Genomic DNA, 18,579 nt, shown 5'->3' with positions numbered 1-18,579 from the left:
CGCTCAACCGACTGAGCCACCCAGGCGCCCTCCATTTATTCTTTCTTGTGCCTCTGTAAGCTCATCCCTTCCTGTGGCAGGCTGTGCGTCATTTTGTGAGATGAGGAAAATGGACCACCAAATAGCCCTGGCACCCCCCAGAAGGCCTGGAAAGCTCTGGTCCAGGCCCGGTGACAAAGCCGCTAATTACAGGATCGGAAGTGGGTTTGGTGTGCAGGCAGCAGGCTCTGAGCCCCTGGACGCTGTCCTTGGAGGGGGCTTTAGTCTCAGGCCTGGCTTTCTCAAGAGGTTGAAGAACAGTAGTGGAGGTGCCCGGAAAGGAGACGGCAGATGGGGTGCACTGGGGTGCTTCCCGTGAGCACCTTGTGTTGGTGAGCCGTGTCCTGTTGGTGAAGCCAGTGGCCCTCCTGGCCCACTCCCCTCCCCACCCCTGCTCCTGACTCTCAGGAAGTCTCAGTGGCCGCATTCCTCCACCATCAGCCTCCCTCCCTGGGAGTGAGATGTGCCCCAGAATCACCCTTTAATTCAGCAGGGCTGACTGTACCCACTCCATGTCTGTCTGGCCCTCCGAAGACATGAATCATCCTTCCTTCCCCCAGCCCAGCGTCATTTCTGGGTACTTCGGAAGCCTGGCTGTCCTGCCTTTCCTTCCGACTCATTGTCCCGAACTGCTCATCTAGACCATTTCGCCCAATTTAATTCCTGCTTTTTTCTCTCCTCACCCCCTTTTTCACTAACCGTTTTTGGTGGGAGGGAGGGAGGCCCTCCAAGGAAACTGAACTTGCCACACCAGTGCCCTCTGTGGCCGGGGAGCTCGTGGGAGGTTCAGAACCGGTGTTCCACTAAGGCCCCAGACCAGCTCCTCGTGCACCCGTGGATGCTGGTTCTGAGGCTCCCAGGTGACTTGGAAGTGGGAGCACTCGAAGCTTGGAGTTGGCCTCAGCCTCCCATTTGCTTGAGCTGCAGTCACGGAGGAAAAGGAGCCTGAATTCTGGCAAGACCCCTCTCGCCACAGGGTCAGCATCACCTGAGAACTGATTAGAAATGCACTTCCCTTCTCGGGCCCCACCTCGGACCTGCTGAAACAGAACTGTGGCAGGAGCCCCCTCTCCCCCCTGTAATTTAATGGGCCTTCCAGGTCATTCTTACTTCCACGAAAGAAGAGCAGGCAGGAATTCCTCCAGCCCACTCTTTCTCCTTCATTCCACCTCAGGTGAGCATGAGAGGCCACAAGCATCACTGTCAGGGAGTCTTACAGAGCAAAGGTGGTTGTGGCCTCCCCTCAGAGTGTCCTGGTATGGGTGGTGAGGAGGGAGTCCAGAAGCATTCCAGAGGAAGGTTCTGGAATGAAGCCCATTATTCCTAGGGACCTCAAGACCTGGGCTGTTCCACAGACCCCAAGGCAAAGGGGTCATGATTCTACTGTATGCAATACCATCCACCCCAGAGTCGACCTCCTACAATGGCTTCATATCCCAGGGAAAAAAACCCAAAGCCCTGGGGGGAAAAAAATAAAGAACCAAAGTTAGTCCCTTGCCCAAGGGGACTCAGCAAATAACTGGCAGAACCAGACTCATATAGAAGGGAATGGATCTGAAAGAAATCCCAGCCTCTGGGGTTACAGGGATTTGTCGATCTATTTAGTCATTTGACAAACAGCACCTTCAGACTGCCACGCACTGCCACTTGCTGAACACCGAGCCTGTGTGGCAGGGTGACCATTCCCATTGTTCTGATGAAAGGAATACGCTTCCAAAGGTGCCCTCGCCCTCCCCAGATCTACGGCAAGTAGCCGGGTCAGGATTTGAAGCCCGGTGGCCAGCCGTAAGCCCAGAGTTTGACCCACAGCTTATTTCTCCCATGAAATAATTCTAATGGCCCATGCCACCTGCTCTTCTTACCCTTGAGAAAGCCCATGAATGGTGATCTGTCCCCAGTGCCCCGCCCCCCCCCCAGCCCAGGGACATAAGCCAGCTCTGCTCCCAGCGCCAGGCCCGCCCCGAGAATGTGCAACAAGAGCAGAGGAGAATCAACCAGAGGGAGGGCTTTGGCTGTGCCCTTACACTTGGCTAGACCCGAGCCTGCCTAGGACCTCCACCCCACTCCCTGAGCCTGGAGTGCCTCCCCACCCCCAGTTCCGAGGCTTCAGGCAGGGCCCTGCCGTTAGTTCCAGACACCACGTCTCCTCTATTTATGGGGTTTTTTTCTTTGCTTCTGTGGTTCTCCCTGGATGAATGCCCCCTTTCCCTGGATTTACAGCATCCTCCTGCGGTGGGGTTGATGTCCCTTTAATGAGAGTTACAGCTGCCTTCGACTGTGACTGCCACATTCCAATTTCTCGCCTGGCCTCCAGGAGCCCAGCAGGACTTCTCTGGCGGGGAGGGGTGGCCTCACTCTCAGGCCTGGGTTTGGGGTGGAGGCTGGGGGGTTGACTGATGTCTCCTCCTTGTGTCTGTAGCCTGCCAGCCCCAGCTCCGAGCTAGGGCTCCGGGCTCCTTGGTGAACCCTGAGCCCCAGGGAATGGTCAGAATCGGGACCACAGGGAGGGATAGGGGCCTGGTGCAGGTTTTACCCCAACGCAGGAGGTTTGGGAAAAGAGATCTCTCGGCTCTCCAGACTCCTTCTCCCCACATCCACCCCCGTGAGAACCAAAGTTCTGAACTGGAGAACTGGAGGGCAGAAGAAGGTGGAGGCCTTCACAGAAAGCCTGTTGTTCGTTAGTTGAATCCAGATGTGGAGGAGGGGCTTGGGGGGGCAGGAGAAGGGAGGGGGTGCTGGAGGCAGGCCTGAGGGAAGAGGGGCAGGAGGAGGGGAACTGGGAAAGCAGAACTCCTAGTAGAGATGCCCGGGATGCCCTGGAATTATTTCTGGCTTTCACTGCCTCTGATTGGGGTCTACAAGTGTCACCCCAAATTGGCCTCCATTGTCCCTAATTAATAAATATGGGACAATGTTGCCAGTGGCTCAGGACCTACAGAAAACCCCTACGGCTTGTATGGCCATACAAGAGGCTTGTTAAGTACCTCTTACTGTGCATCTGAGACCTCCGGGCTCTGTGGACTTTTCCCCTTGCCCTGCACCTCTGCCACCAGCCGGACTGCAGAGGTGAATGCCCGGCTCTGGCCAGGAGGCAAGCCCTTGGCCGAGTGGCCTGTGTCTGATGCCCCAGCCAGCTTAATCCACCCCCATGCTCTCCTGGGAGGTGGGAGTCACCTCTCCAGTAGGGAAGCCAGTGCTGTCCCGGAGGGCACAGGGTGCTGATTCTCCTATAGGCTCTTGACCCTGAGGAGAGGAAGGGCCAGTCCCTCCCCTATGCCACCCCCCTGTGGCATCACCCTTTGCAGGAACAGGAAGTCCACAATCAGGTCCAAAGTCGCAGCTGAGAGAGGGATCCAAGGGCTGCAGCGGTATGCACATCTCCCTCTGCCAGCCCCTCTGGGGGACCCAACAGAGAGTGAACACCTGGCCCTGGGCGAGAGGCTGTGACTAGGGCGGGGGGCGAGTGTAGAAGGCCCCGGAGAGCAGAAGCAGGAGCTCAGACTTAGGAGTCAGACGGCCCGGGGTTTAGCCCTAGTCGGCCACACTAGCTGTGTGACCTTGGACAGAACTCCGTATCTCACTGTGCCCCTCTGTAAAGTGGGGAGGTCATAGTTCCTATCTCCCGGAGTGCAAGTGGGTATTAAGTGGGGTGCCATATTTAAGGCATCTGGGCCAGTGCCTGCATGTAGAGTGCTCAAAAGGTGTTAGTTCTTACTGTTCTAAATCCCATTTCTCATAGCGCCGCCGTCGAAGCCAGCCCCAGTCTCCTTATGCTTGCTTGGGAAGAAAGATCCTGAAACCATTCAGTTTCCGCAGGACTCCCTAAACCTCTCATTCCAGGGACCCAAAGGACCGTAGAGGTATTAATTAGCAAAGCCTCAGGACAGGCCCAGGCGGCGAGGGAGCCTTGTTGACGTTAATTGGTACTCTCAGATCTTTGCCCAGTGAGGACGGAGCAGTGCAGGCTGAGACAAGGTCTCTGCTGTTGGGGTTCGCAATCTGCCCGAGACTGCACCCCTGGTGCCACGGCCGTGGTGGGCGGAGAGGGCAGGCCGCTCCCCCCTCCCTCTCCCTCACAGGGCCCAGCAGGGGAGGAAGGGCAAGGGGAAGGAAGGAAGCAGGAGGATTGGGACCAGGTTCTCGGGCCGCCCGACACTCTCTGAGGGCAGCCACGGTGCAGGGACCTCACGCACACCAATGCCAAGGGCTACGAAAGATGCCAGGCTCTAGCAATGGCTCTCGACTTGTTTAATGAGCCCAGGAAGCCTGTTTAAAATGCACAGTCCCAGCAATGCGCTCAGTGGCTGAGGTGCAGGGCGTCTGTATTTTTAACAAGCACCCATGAGATTCTAACGAGGCCGGTCTGTAGGACCACACTTTAGAGAACAGTGGTCTGCTGTCTATAGGTCCAATATTAGTGCAAAGCCAAGCACGTAGTAGGTAACAGTAAATGCCAACTGATGGAATGAATGAATGAGCGAGCGAGCCAAATAGAAAGAGACTGCAAAGGGTTCTGTAAGGTCTTAGCCAGAAGTCTGACTTCCCCTAGGAATTCCCTCCCTCAGGGAAGAGGTGGGTCCTTCATCTCTGCTTCACTCCCTTCTGTGGTTGGGACCAGACTTTTCCTATGCAAGTTGCAAGTTGCTAAGTTCAAAGAAAAGTTCTAGAACGTGTGCAAGAAACCCCACCGGGTCCTTCTCCTACCTCGTATCTATCAGGTCAGGGATCCCTGAGGTTTCTAATTCCAGAAAAATACACACAAAGATTTGCCTCTAATTTCCAGAGTTCAGGACCCTGAAGTTACCCATGGTTAAGGATCCCTCCTGGGGGTGTCCTTTGATCTGTGAGTCATTGCGGACAGCAGGGAGCTGGACAAAGAGGAGGGGAGGACCAGGAGGAGGGTCTGGGCAGAAACGGGAAGTGGCCAGGGCACTGCCCCAGGAAACCAGGGTTTGGCTTGGGTTTCTTGGCTCCCTTGTCCTTCTCCAGGAGAGCTCAGGGATACTCAGGGGCAGCAGGTTGGAGCTGGGGGTCTGAGGGACAGGAAGGGGACAGGAAGCAGCTGAGGTGACCCAAGAGTGTTACAAGGTGACACTCCACACTTGCTTCAGGACCAGAGGACAGGGAAGACAGCAAAGGAAGGGGAGAGGAAAAGGTTTTACTGGACTCCATTTGGGGCAGGGACTGGGCTAATAATCGCATCACATTTCCACACTGTGATAAGCCACCGCCGCAGGAATTAACATCCCTGTTTTACACAGGAGGGAGCAGACTCTGCATGAGGGCAGGGCTGTCTCTGGCCCAGTTTCACATAGCCAGTTAGATGGTAGGGCTGAGATTTCAAATTCAGACCCAACAAACACCAAAGCTGGGATCCCCCCTAATCTAGGGCACTGGGACAGACTCAAACTGCAAACCCATTGGCTGCCAGGGGGCAGTTCCTGCTCTCGATCCTCCTCTGATACCACCACAAGCCCTTCCACACATCCCCTTCTGTTATTCGCAGGAAGTGATAGGGAAGTTCAGAGTGAGCTGTGAGCACCAGGTCCCTTCTGCTCTGCCCTCACCCTGATGGCCTTGACCCGGTCCCCCCACCCGCATCTTACCCCGGGTCTTGGGTTTACAAGCTGCTCTGGTCTTCCCTGACTGTTCAAGGTCATCGGGGCAACCACAAGTACAGAGAGAGGCCTTCCAGGTCTCCAACTTCCAGGAGGCAGCAAAAAGATTTTTTTTTTTTTAATTAAGAACCATATAGTTGATACAGACACCGGGACATTTAGGAGGGACGGGAGGCAGAGCCCGAAGCCCAAGACCTTGGAGTTAGACTTGGGTTCTAGGTCTAGCCCCACTCCTTTCCGGCGTGACCCTGGGCAAACGTATTCACTTCTCTGAGTTTCAATTTTCTCCCCTATTAAATGAGTAATAATAACTGCCTCCCAGAGGTATTAGAAGAATGAAGTAATGGGGCACCTGGGTGGCTCAGATGGTTAAGCGTCTGCCTTCGGCTCAGGTTATGATCCCAGGGTCCTGGGATCGAGCCCCTCATCGGGCTCCCTGCTCGGCGGGGAGTCTGCCTCTCCTCCTCCCTCTGCTTCTCCCTCTGCTTGTGTGTGCTCTCTCTCTCTCTCTCTCTGTATCTCTGTGTCTCGAATGAATAAATAAAAAAATCTTTTAAAAAAAAAGAAGATTGAAGTAAGAAGATGAACCCAAAGACCCCAGGCTCCCAGCAAGCAACCTGTGCATAGCCACATAGCTTCTCACTGCTTCATTTTTAATCAGTAGGGCATTGGGGGGGAGGTACTTTGAAATTCCAAATAGGAAACAAATATAATGAGAAATAATTTTTAAAAGCTGGGGTTGATTGGACACTCTTCACGTCTGTCAAATGGAAATCATAGTAGTACCTACCTCAGAGGGTTGTTTGGGATTTGATGAGAATTTACGAAAAGCTCATGACATTCTCTAATAGAATATTAGCATATGTAAATGATTCCTATTACTGACCACACTCTCCTGATTTGCACAGGGACACCATATACAGGCGAGAAAAAATGGCCACACCAAGAACAAAGTAGAAAGCTTAAATTCAAGGAGATTTGTGTTGTGCTTTGGAAAGAACTTTCTAATTGCAACTTGTGTGTAATTAAGTCCCCTCTGGATATTATGGGGTCTTTTCCCTTCACGAACATTAAAAGAGAGATGGAACACTCTGTCTCTGGGGCTGCTAGATAGGGCCCTGGATGGAGGCCGGGCTTAAAGCTTATGTCCAGGAGATCAACCTTTGCAAAAAGCATTGCTATTATTCATACTATATTGATGCATTACAAATCATATTCTGATCTCCTTCTAAATCTTTTCTGCAAGATCATATAGTAGAAAAATAATAACAAATGACTAGAGTGAGCTATTAACTGTTTACTCGATGGCATGCTCTAGAACTATTAGAAATAACATGTGAACCAAGTCAATATGTGGAAATCCACAGATGAAGTAACGTTGAGAAAAACAGAATAGGAAATGGCATGAAGTGCTAACTTTGTAAAAGCCACAAAGCTCAGAAGGGCATTTGGAATAAGTATCGATCAGGTTTTATTTTCTCTCAAGTCGCCGAAGGCCATTATAGGCATCTTAAATATATATCTGTAATGGGATGATAGGTGCGTTTAGGGTAGCGGAAATACTCTGTCTAATACTGTAATGGTGGATACACGTCATTATACATTTGTCGAAACCCATGGAATGTACACCACAAAGCATAAACCGTAACGTGAACTACAGACTGGTGATAATGATGTGTCACTGCAGGCTCGTGATTGTCTCAAAGGCACCACTCTGGTGGGAGATGTTGATAATTCGGGGAGCTGTGTGTGTATTGGAGCAAGGGGTATATAGGGGTGTTCTTTTTTTTTTTTAAAGTGGGCTCCACCCCAAGCATGGAGCCCAGTACAGGGCCTGAACTCACGACCCTGAGATCAAGACCTGAGCTGATGAGGTGGCTGGATGGTTCAGTCAGTTAAAGCATCCAACTCTTGATCTCAGCTCAGGTCTCAATCTCAGGGTTGTGAGTTCAAGCCCCATGTTGGGCTCCATGCTGGGCACATGGAGCTTACTATAAATTTTTATTTTTTAATTTTTTTTTATTCATGGAAGTCAGAGAGAGAGAGAAGCAGAGGCAGAGGGAGAAGCAGGCTCCCCGCCTAGCAGGGAGCCCGATGCGGGACTCGATCCCAGGACCCTGGGATCATGACCTGAGCCAAAGGCAGACGCTTAACCGTCTGAACCACCCAGGCGCCCCATATGGAGCTTACTTTAAAAAAATAAATAAATAAAATAAAAGACGCAAGCTGAGATCAAGAGTCAGATGTTTAACCGACTGCGCCACCCAGTTGCCCCAAGGAAGTGCTCAATTTTCTACACAATTTTGCTGTGAACCTAAAATTGCTCAAAAGAACAAAATCTATGAAAACAATATAAAGCTCTGTTGGGATATGAACTGATAATGCACTAAATGTATATATTATCATATATATGTTATTTTCCCTTCAATAAACCTGGTATCTTGCCATTTGCTCAGAAACATAAACATAAACATAAATCTTAGAAAAAAGAAGTCATGAGAGTGATGGTGGTTCTGAGTTTCTGGTTTGGGAGAGAGGGCCCCCCTTTTCCATCAGATAAGGAAGAGATGTGATCCCCACTTTTGGCCCCTACTGGGACCTGACCCTCCCTCTCTGGGTAACCCTAGGCCCTTCCTAGGCCATCCTGTCAAAGCCCCGATGATACCACCAGCCACATGGGAGCCTGAGCACATGGAGATGCTACAAGGACCCAGCAGCAACTGTGACAGGCAAAGCCAATGGCTCTGGTCTGAAACAGCCCCCCTCCAGGCTCAACCTGCTTATACCCAACTTCCTGATGAGCAGGCAGGACTTCCCATCCCAAGCCATGACGTGTTCATGAGCTTTGTAAGAGCAGTAAGAAGCTGGGCTAAAAATCCAACCGATTTTTTTTTTTTTTAGTAATAAATTTTCCTCAGAGTTTTGCATAAAGAAAAGAATATTTAGCCATGAAAAATATAATAAATACAAGGCACACAACCCTGCCCGGCCCCCTCCTCTTGCTGCAAGCATACTAAGATCTCTGCTGGAGCTGAGGGTATGGTTCCACAGAGCAGGGGCAAGGCCCCTCTTCTTTAAGGTCTCCAAGGGCACACCCTGGTGATGAAATCATCAGGGCATGAGGAGACAGGATGCCCTCAGGGACACACATAAGTGTCTGCTGTGATCTGTAGTATACTCTGTACTTTTTGTGGTTATCCAGGGGTGGGGAGCATTACCGGCATGTGCAAATGGCCTGAGGTCTTCTGTTTTGATGAGGAGGTCCAGCCTGTTACCTGGAGGTCCCTATTCTCCACGGACCACACACCACTAAGATTTTTTTTTTTTTTAAGATTCTTATTTTATTTATTTGACAGAGAGAGAGACAGCGAGAGAGGGAACAACAAGCAGGGGGAGTGGGAGAGGAAGAAGCAGACTTCCCGCTGAGCAGGGAGCCCGATGCGGGGCTCGATCCCAGGACCCTGGGATCATGACCTGAGCCGAAGGCAGATGCTTAAAGACGGAGCCACCCAGGCGCCCCACCACTAAGATTGTTGAGGGCAGGGGCCTGTGCCCCAGATTCTCTTCCCCACAGCAGAGTGCCAGGAACACAGGGCTATAGAAGATCTCATTTTTGAGCATCCTCTGTGTACCAGATGTACAAAGATGGGCCAGATCCAGTATACCCTGCCCCCAGCAATGAAATGGAAACCCCGTGTGGGGTCACAGAAGGAGGCTAGGCCTGGCTTCAGAATGCCAGACTTCTAATCTGAGCAGTGCCACTAATAGCTGGCCTCTGTTCTTTTGTATCTTTGGTTCAAGTACAAGTGCTGTGAAATCATTACAACAAAAGGCAGAGGATGCAGAGCTACCAAAAAAGTCATCTGAGGGCTCCTCCCCCAACTTCCCCAATCTCAGTTCACAGTGCCACCCAACTGCCCAAGCCAAAACCAGGAAGTTGTCCTTGACCCTTCTCCTCCCTCACCCGCAAGTACAAGGAAATATCAAACCCTATTTCCAAATTCTACTTCCAAACCACAGCTGAAGTCCGACACGTTTTTCCCTTCCTGCTGCCACCACCATGGTGCAAGCCACCATTATCGCTCATCTGGATAGCTGCAATCAATCTACTTCCAGAACGCTCTTTTTAAAACGCACATCTGGTCATGTCACCGCCTTACATAATACAGTGACTGTCCACTGCTCTTAGGAAAACAAAGCCCACATCCTAGCACCGCCTGCATTACCTGGCCAAACTCTCCCGGAGTTAACGACTGAGCTGCTCTCCGCCCCCAGCGCTCCTGGTACTTGGCAAAGTTGCCAGGGAGCCCACCAGACTCAGGCCCTATACGTAAGCTGTTCCCTCTGCCCGGAATCTCATCCCTGCTGATCTATCCTGATTCATCGTTTAAGTCAGCCTAGACATTGCTGCCTTCTCAGGCCTCCTGGTCTAGGCTCGAGTCCCCGCTAATTCTTCATGGTACGAGCTACAACAATTGTAATTTAAATATTTGCTTTCACACTTATTTTGTTAATGCCTGCTCCCCATGTAGCTGTAGGCTCCATCCCAGGGTAAGGAATTGCTGCATCTGCCTTATGCCACTGAGTAACTATAGCATCTAGCCCAGTAGTGCTTGACCTTGGATGGATGGATGGATGGATGGATGGATGGATGGATGGATGGATGGACCAGTGAGCATCCAGGTGGGGGAGCAGGAAAGGCCTCCTGGAAGAACTAGCATGGAGAAGAAGATGGTTATGTTCCTGACCTTCTAGAGTCACAGGCCTGGAATCAGAGTAAGACGTACCTTGTCTTGCAGCTCTGATTACTCAAGCTTCCTTTTCCTTTCCTGAAAGTCACTGATTCAGCCCGACTCTATCTAAACTTCCCCTCTGCTGGGTTTTCTGCCTGGGGAGAATGGATGCTCACCCCGCTGTTCTGGCTCTTTCCTTGCCACCCTCTACCCCGGCCTGCTGCCTCTCCAGTCCACTTTCCCACCACACCCTTGGGTTTATGTAACTGAGTAATTGTGTAATGCTATAAAGCTAATTGGCACCTCTGCTCAGGCCGTGAAGTGACGCGCTTTGCAGCCTTGAGAGGCAAAAGAGAGCAAGCATCCCGTCGCATCCCCAGTTCCTCTTCAGACTCAGTGCGCAGGTGGCCAGCCCTATCCGCAAGGGCCCAGTAACTGAGAGCCATACCGTCACCCAAGCCAAAGGCCAGCCACAACAAGAAATTGAAAGAAAAATCTTTCTACTGCCGCAATGACAAGCTTCGTATCACATTCTCCCCCTCTCTGGATAGAGGTGACTTGTTCAGTTTCCCTTTCAACCCTTCTACGGGACCCTGTCAGCACCTGTCTTCTTGATCACCCAACTGAGGCACTCTAAGACCAAAAAACCAAAGGGGAGACTCCTCCCACCTGATGTTTGGCGGCCCACTTCCCAGTTTGAGAGGTCCTGAGCGATATAAAACCAGAAGACCTAAAGACAACACAGAGAAAAAAAGTGTTCTTGAATGAGTGTGTGTATGTTTAGGGGGTGAGCCAAGAGAGGAGAGGGTCGTGTGCAGGCCACAACAGGGATTTGATATTTGATACAATGGGAGTGAAAAAACAGTATTAAGTAATAAAAGCCATGGTTTATTGGGCCTTTACTATATGCCAAACATATTGTAAAGTGTTCTGTATTCAATCTTTCATTTAATTGTCAAAACAACCCAGGGAGGTAAGCATTGATATGCCCATCTTACAGATGAAGAAACAGGCTCACTGAATCATGCAGCTTGGGAGTGGCCAAGCTCCAGGGCTGAGATCCCGACGTCCCTTGCTTTGAACCACTCCTCGCAACTGCTCTCCTAGGGCGATAGATCAGAAAGGAAAGGAAATTGGTTTATGGTGGGGCAGAGGGCTTGAGATTAGACATAAAGAATGTTCTGACAATGAGGGCTGTTTGGCCGTAGTCAGGGTAATTAGGTTCGTTAGAGCTCTTCCTCTGGGGCCTTTACAGTTACAAAGAATGGATGCTTCTATGCCTGGCTGGTTTAAGGGACGCACTCTGTGTTCCAAGCACAGGGGCTGGCCTATTTGAATGAACTGACAGCCTGGCTGGGGTAGAAGACTACCACACAGGAAACCGTTAGATTACAAGAGGAGATAGTACGGGATGGGTGCCTGAAGGGGGCTGGAGGCAAGCAAAGGCCACTGGCAGGCACATACTCTTGCAGTTATAAGCAAGGGCTCTGTGGTCAGGCAAAACCTACTCTGGAGAGTTGCCATGAAAATTAACTAAGATGATACACGTAAAGAACTTCGACATAATAAGGATACAGTGAACGGGAGGTGTTATCATAATTGTTATTGTGGGAGTCCAGAGGCCAGAGAGAGAAGCACAGGGCAGAGCTGTAGGTCAGTAGCTGAGAAAGTCTTTCTGGGAAACTCCAGTTTTGTCCTGGATCTTGAAGAGTGGGTTGGGTAAAATCAAAAGGAAGGACTGGGGACAGAGACGGGGGGCTCACACGGTAGAGCGAGACTTCAGATTCTGTATCTTAAAAGAAAAATCTAATTTGGTCTGTGGTTACACTAAAGGAAGAAGCTGACTTGGGCAAAGGGGTGAGAGAGGAAATGAGGTCTTCTTTGTTTCCAAACTCAGAATTTGCATAGAGGTAAAGACAGCCCCCAGAGACTTAAAAAAGAAGCCAGACACACAGGGCTTTTCTGTTTACTTCCGGGCTCTCCCTGGGGTGAAGGGGAAGGGGCTTGGGAACGTGACTTGGGGCAGAGTGGGTGATGGATGGGGGACAGGCCCAGAAACGGGGAAAGTTAGGAAATGTGGGTGAGGCCCTAACGACCTAATGACCATGTGGCCTGACTTATGTGAGAAGACCCAGCTCTAAGGCTACATGGAGATGAGTAGCCTAACAGGCAGGAAGCCAGTTTTGAGACCCTGGGCATCTCTTCTTCAGTCCTGCCAGCTTGGGGTGGAAGGGCCCAGGAGAGCAGTCTTTGTGCTAATCCATTATTCTCTGACCGCCTGCCTTATCTCCCTGATGTGAAGATCAACTCCTTAGGGGCCAAGGTAGTTTTAGATCCTCTCTGCTCAACCCTCTGTCAAGTACCAACTGTCAGACCCCTTAGATCAAGCATCACCTGGGCTTTTGTTAAACATACAAATTCTCAGCTCTTTTCTCTAGGGAGTCTGTTTGGCTAGATTTAGGGACCCAGGTGTTTGTTTTTTTAACAAGCACCCAGATGATTCTTTTGATAAGGCAAATTTGGAAGACACTGAGTTACAAAGTCTCTTGAATCCCTTTCAGTCCTATCAATGTAGGCAGCAGAGTTCAGTAGGAAGAGCCGTGGGTGGGCAGTAAGGAGACAGGTTTTAGGCCCAACCCTGCAGTTCACAGGATGGGGGCCTGCTATGGGTGCCCTTACAGTACCTGGCTGTCTGGGTACCTGTTGTCATCTTTGATACTAATAAGAACATTGTGCTGGGGTTAACCTGGAAGGGAAGGAGGCTGCAGAGCAGAGGAGAGTATTCACCATCTATGATCAAGATCTCAGAAGGAACAGGGGACCGAGACTAAACAGCAGTGAAATGGACATCAGGGAACAATAGGTTCTGAGGCTCTCCCTGGGGCTCTCTCTTCCATGGAATTGGCAGGACGTCGTAGGCCTCAGCAACTCCCACTATACACAGGGGAACACTTAGGCCCAAAGAATTTTTAAAATGTTCCGAAAGCACACAGCTACTCAGAGGAAGCAGGAATCCAGATCCCCCTGCCCTCACCCAGGTGACCGTTGGGGTGCACGGCAAGGCAGTCATATATTCTTTTTTTTAAAGATTTTATTTATTTATTTGACAGAGAGAGACACAGCGAGAGAGGGAACACAAGCAGGGGGAGAGGGAGAAGCAGGCTCCCTGCAGAGCAGGGAGCCCGATGCGGGACTCGATCCCAGGACCCTGGGATCCTGACCTGAGCTGAAGGCAGTCGCCTAACCAACTGAGCCACCCAGGCGCCCGGCAGTCATATATTCTTGGGACTTGTGGGAGAACCCCTGTGGGTCAAGCGCCAGTGTCCTGAGTCCCTAGTCATTCTCCTGAATTTGCTGGGAGGGAGGATGGGGGTTTGGGGAGGTGGGCAGGACTGAGGACAGGCCATGAATAGGGCGAGTGAGGGAGGGAGATGGGACTGAAAAGAAAAGCAGCCCTGGGGTTCACAAAATGTGGGCAAGTCGAGGGCCCCTTTCAGAGAGGTGGCCTGACTTATCAAACTATCTCACCGGAGGGACAGCAAAGCGGGAGGAGAACCTCAGCTCATCTCTCCAGACCCAGGGCAATCAATCAAAAGACTAAAGGAGAGGTGAGGTCTGATTTTGCAGACACTTTTTAGAAATTCGCTGTCAGAGAAACTAAAACACGAAACAAAACCCCTAAAACAACAAGCCCGATTATTTCGTCCACGTGGCACAAGAACAAGCCAAAAGGAGGGGGGAGAGTCACCCGTCCCGCCCCTGCTGGGAGGAAGGGATTTGCCGGGACAGCCAACTCCTGACACAGCCAGGTCGCACGGGGCGCGGCAGGGAGGAAGGGAGATTGAGAAAGCCCTCTTCCCACAAAGCCGCTGCGCGGCGGTCCCCGGTCCCCGCCCCCTCTCCCGGGCCACGGCCGGAGTGCGGGGAGCCGCCGCGAGCCCTTTAAGGGCCGAGAGGTGCGCGGTCTCTTTAAGGCAGGTCCTGGTGGTTTCTGTTTTCCGAAGGAAGTGACGGCGGGTGGGATTGAATGAAAAGTGCAAAACAGAGTCTCGGAGCGCCGGAGTCGGGGGCCGCGGCAGTCGCGGCGCTGGGCCGGCGGGCGCGCGCGGGACCCCGGGAGCGCCGCGTCCGCCTCGGAGCCGCCGGGGGGCGCGCGGCGGAGCGCAGCCCACGTGCGTCCGCGCCACGTCGCGGGCCCCCGCGCCCGAGCCCCCCGGGGAGCCGCTGCCCCGCGCCGCCAACTAGCCGGTAACTTCGCGCGAAGTTTGGCAGCGCCCCTCGCCGCGCGCTCGCGGCGGGCCGGGGCCCCGGGGATGCGCCCGCCCGGCCGCCGCGGGCTCCCCACGGCGCCCCCCGCGCTGCTGCTGCTGCTGCCGCTGCTCGTGCTGCTGCTGGGGGCGCCGCGCGGCGTGGGCGCGGGGCCGGGCGCGCCGGCCGAGCTGCGGGTCCGCGTGCGGCTGCCCGACGGCCAGGTCACCGAGGAGAGCCTGCAGGCGGACAGCGACGCCGACAGCATCAGCCTCGAGCTGCGCAAGCCCGACGGCACCCTCGTCTCCTTCACCGCCGACTTCAAGAAGGTGAGGCACCCTCGCTCGCCCGGCGGGACCTGGGAGCCCGAGCGCACTGAGGCCTGCAGGTGGAAGGCGGGCCACCGGGAGGGGCACGCGGCTTAGCCGGGGTCACGTCGTCGGGCTCTTCTCTACACCCCTGTGCAGGCTCCCCAGCGCCCGGCCCTTTCATTCTGCCCCGGGGAGTTCTGCCGCCGCCCCCTCCAGCCTTTCACCCCTTTGCTCGGGGTTCCCAGGCCCCTTCTCACTCCCACTCCCCGACCAGCCCTTTGCCCACTTCTCTTCCAGATCTCCCAGGGCCCTCCAGGTGCTGACTCCCTTCTTGGGGTAATTTCCCTGTGCTCTAGAGGAGAAAGTCCTGGGCTAGCAATCAGAGATCCTGGGTTCTTGCCCTGTGATCTTGGGAAGTCCCGTTCCTTCTCTGGGCTTCCTTTTTCACCTCTGTACAGGTCAGTGCGGTGGCTCCAGGCCTCTCAGCCCTGACATTTTGGAGTCTATAAACCAACTCTCCTGTTTCACTTTCCTAGAGTGGAGACATGGGGGGTGGGGGTGGGGCAGGGCGTGGGGTAAGAGCTGATTGTCCCCTGTCCCTCCGGAGCCAAGGAGAAGCTACCTCTCCTCTTTGGTCTGGAAGGCTGGAAAGCTTGCAGAAGGAGGACCTGGGGAGAGGCCCCACATGAGGTCCCCACTCTCTCGAGAGCTGCCACTCCTTACCCTGCCTGGCAGGACAGCTGGCCAACCTCCATGGTTTGGCCCAGATTGCAGGAAGGGGGACAGAAACCAGCCTCTACTCAGGGTGTGTGTAAGGAACCAGAGGGAACCTTGTGGAAGGACTGGAAGGTGGACCTGGCCCCCAAGGTTGCTGGGGATGGGGGAGGCAGTGGAGGAACTGGGGCGTTATCAGCAAATGGGCCTGGAAGGCTAGCGAGGGACTAACAGTGACCCAGCAGCAGGAATTCTGAAAGGAAAAAGGGTGGGTGAGGTGTGGGTACTCAAAGGGAGTCTCCTGATCTATACACACACACACACACACACACACACACACACACACCCAGCCCCTTTTCTGCTAAAAATGAGGCCCTGTCTCTGGGGGACTGGAGAGGCGGGGACAGTTAGATAACTGGACAGCTGGAGAAGCTCAGGGCTGTAGAGGCTGGCCCAAGCCACCTCTCCCTCCTCCCCCTTAGAGATTGCGAGCTTGAGAGGAGAGGGGGCAGACTTTGGGGAGTCAGCTAGGGACCCAGCAAAACTGCCATAGAGAGCATGGGCCAGGGTGGGGGCATGGGGGGATCCAGTGGACAGTGGAGATAGGGCTTGACTGCTGATCTGTCCCCAAACTACTGAGTTATCACCGACATGGGACATAGGTGGACCGTGGGAGTGTGGGGGGTGGTCACAGGTGGGAAGACTTTCTAGCCCATCCTTACTGGGCAGGCACAAGCTAGGTTCTCCCATTCAGGCAGGGGCCTGGAAGGGCAGCTTTGAGTGTGGAGAGAGGGAAGCTGACAGGGCCAGAACACCTCCTGCCTCCCCACGCCCATACGCCAGGCGAACTTTGTCACGTGTGTTCTTCTCCTGGGAAATCCCAACAGTCGCTGGACCCCTCAAGAGGCAGTGGTCTAATCTTCCCCTTGAACCCTCCATCGAAGCCCTTTGTCCTTGAGAGTGAGCCTCTGGCCCAGCCGAGAGTCTCCTAATTTCCTGCCCCCTGCCCATTGTTCTATGGCATCTGGAACCCTGGAGAGAGGCTTCCCCATTCCTGGGACCTCTCCTAGGCTGTGGCTAGGGCACAATGGGTAGGGCTGAGCTTTTATAACCCCTGGCTGCAGCATGAACGATTTTATTGCTCTACCCTGCAGGCAAGGAGAGGGGAGAGCCCCTGTGGCAGTGGGGTGAAGGACTGGGGCCTGGAGCTGAGAGTATTGTTGGGGGGTAGACGGCCCAGTTAGAGAATCCATTTGGAGCGGATTGCCAGAGCCCCATTTTAATCCCTGCAGTGGTTCAAACCTCCACCCAGGTTTCCAAAGTCTGCTTTTCAGGTTAGCCTCTGCCCCAGAAGCTGGCATTTCACACCCTCCCTGGCATCTCCGACTTCACCAGCAAGGGCAGGAACCGGGGGTGGAAGGTGCAGAAAGGGAAGCAGCTCTTTGCAGTCTCCCCAGCTCCGGGTTGCTCACCTGGCCTGTGGCGGAGCAGAATAGCCTTCACCCCTGCCCCAGGCCACTGTCTACACTGGCCAGAGCAGCTTTTATATGCAGATCCTTCTGGGGTGGCTCACCTCTCCTGTGGCTCACTTAGTTCCCAAGGCTTCCTCGTGCCCCACGGTCTTTGGCAGATTTGCACAAGGTTCTATCCGGAAGGAACGATTTTTCCTGTTTCCAAGAAATCTTGGGCGTTGTGTTTCTTTTGTGTACCAAACACATTTGGGGTGCTTTGGCAAAAGTCCCAAGTCTACTTAGGAATAGTGACCATTGCCCTTTTCCCACCTTTGGGAGACAGTCCAGGCTGAAGTGAACAGACCTGGTTTAACCTGGGCAAGGTACTTGATCTCTGCAGGCCTTCATTTCTTCATCTGTAAAATGGGGGCGATGATGGTACCAAGCCATGGCTTTCAAGAGAACTAATCAGGTAATACGTCTGAAATACCCACTAGGCGTTTGTTGCTGTGCTAAGTGCTTGCGAAATAGAAGGCTGCTAACTTTCCTAATCGTTGCCCACATAGTGGCTTCTCCCTGCTGAGCTTGGACTCAGAGAGGTTGAAGGATGGACCCAGAGTCACACACAAAGTCAGCACTGACTCAAGGTGCTCAGGGTGCCTTGAGCCCCTCATCATAACCTTTTCCTTGAAGCACCATGTATTGGAGCTCTCCAGAGAAACAGAAACAATAGGACATAGAGCAAGAGATATAGAGAGAAATTGATGGCAAGAGATTGGCTCACATGATTTTGGAGGCTCAGAAGTCCTGCGATCTGCCATTTGCCGGCTGGAGGCCCAGGGAAGCTGGCGGCTTGGTTCCAGTCTGAGTCTGAAGGCCTGAGAACCAGGTGCACCAGTGTCTGAGGGCAGAACGTGGACGTCCCAGCTCAGGCCAACAGCACGCTTGCCCTTCCTCTGCTTTCTGTTTTGTCCACACCCTCACCAGACGGGATTATGCCCCTCACACTGAGGAGGGCCATCTTTTTTACTCGTTCTGCCAATTGAAATGTTCGTCTCTTCTGGAAACACCCTCACAGGTACACCCAGCAGTAATGTTTTACCAGCTATCTGGACATCCATTCATGCAGTCAAGTTGACGCATAAAATTAACTGTCACACTCCTCAATTGCTGGCCAGCCCCTCCGAGCCCAGAACCGTGGTTCCTGTCCTGCCAAATACACAGGGCTGTGGGGAGTGCCCCTGGGCTGGACGCATCCCAGCCCCAGGTCTGGCCCATCCCAGGCCCCCCCCCCCCCAGCCCCCTCTCTCTGTTCACCTCCTCCAAGAGGCAGGGTTCTAGCACCGTCTGGCTCTCCCCACATGGCCACGCTGGACCCGTAGGCGGTGAGGCAGTAAGAGTATTGAGAGTAATCGGCTCGCTGTAGGACACATAGCCCGGAGCCCAGGCAAGGATTATAAACTCC

General features: G+C 53.2%; 1 protein-coding gene across 2 annotated transcripts in view; it reads left to right on the top strand.

The window, feature by feature from the left end:
* Positions 1–14,172: 14,172 nt before the first annotated feature.
* OAF (out at first homolog) overlaps positions 14,173–18,579 on the top strand; it is a 17,239-nt gene continuing 12,832 nt past the window's right edge. Inside the window, exon 1 of one of the 2 annotated variants that reach the window (XM_081799290.1) lies at positions 14,173–14,967. In XM_081799290.1, coding sequence (XP_081655416.1) covers positions 14,704–14,967 — 264 coding nt within the window. In that variant the 5' untranslated portion in view covers positions 14,173–14,703. The remainder of the gene's footprint in view (positions 14,968–18,579) is intronic. The other variant, XM_081799289.1, reaches the window with a different exon arrangement.

The sequence above is a fragment of the Leptonychotes weddellii genome, chromosome 11 (genome assembly GCF_054177405.1).
Source record: "Leptonychotes weddellii isolate Sample4059 chromosome 11, ASM5417740v2, whole genome shotgun sequence".
In the NCBI taxonomy this organism is placed as follows: Eukaryota; Metazoa; Chordata; class Mammalia; order Carnivora; family Phocidae; genus Leptonychotes; species Leptonychotes weddellii.
This window is presented reverse-complemented; position numbering and strand designations above follow the sequence as displayed.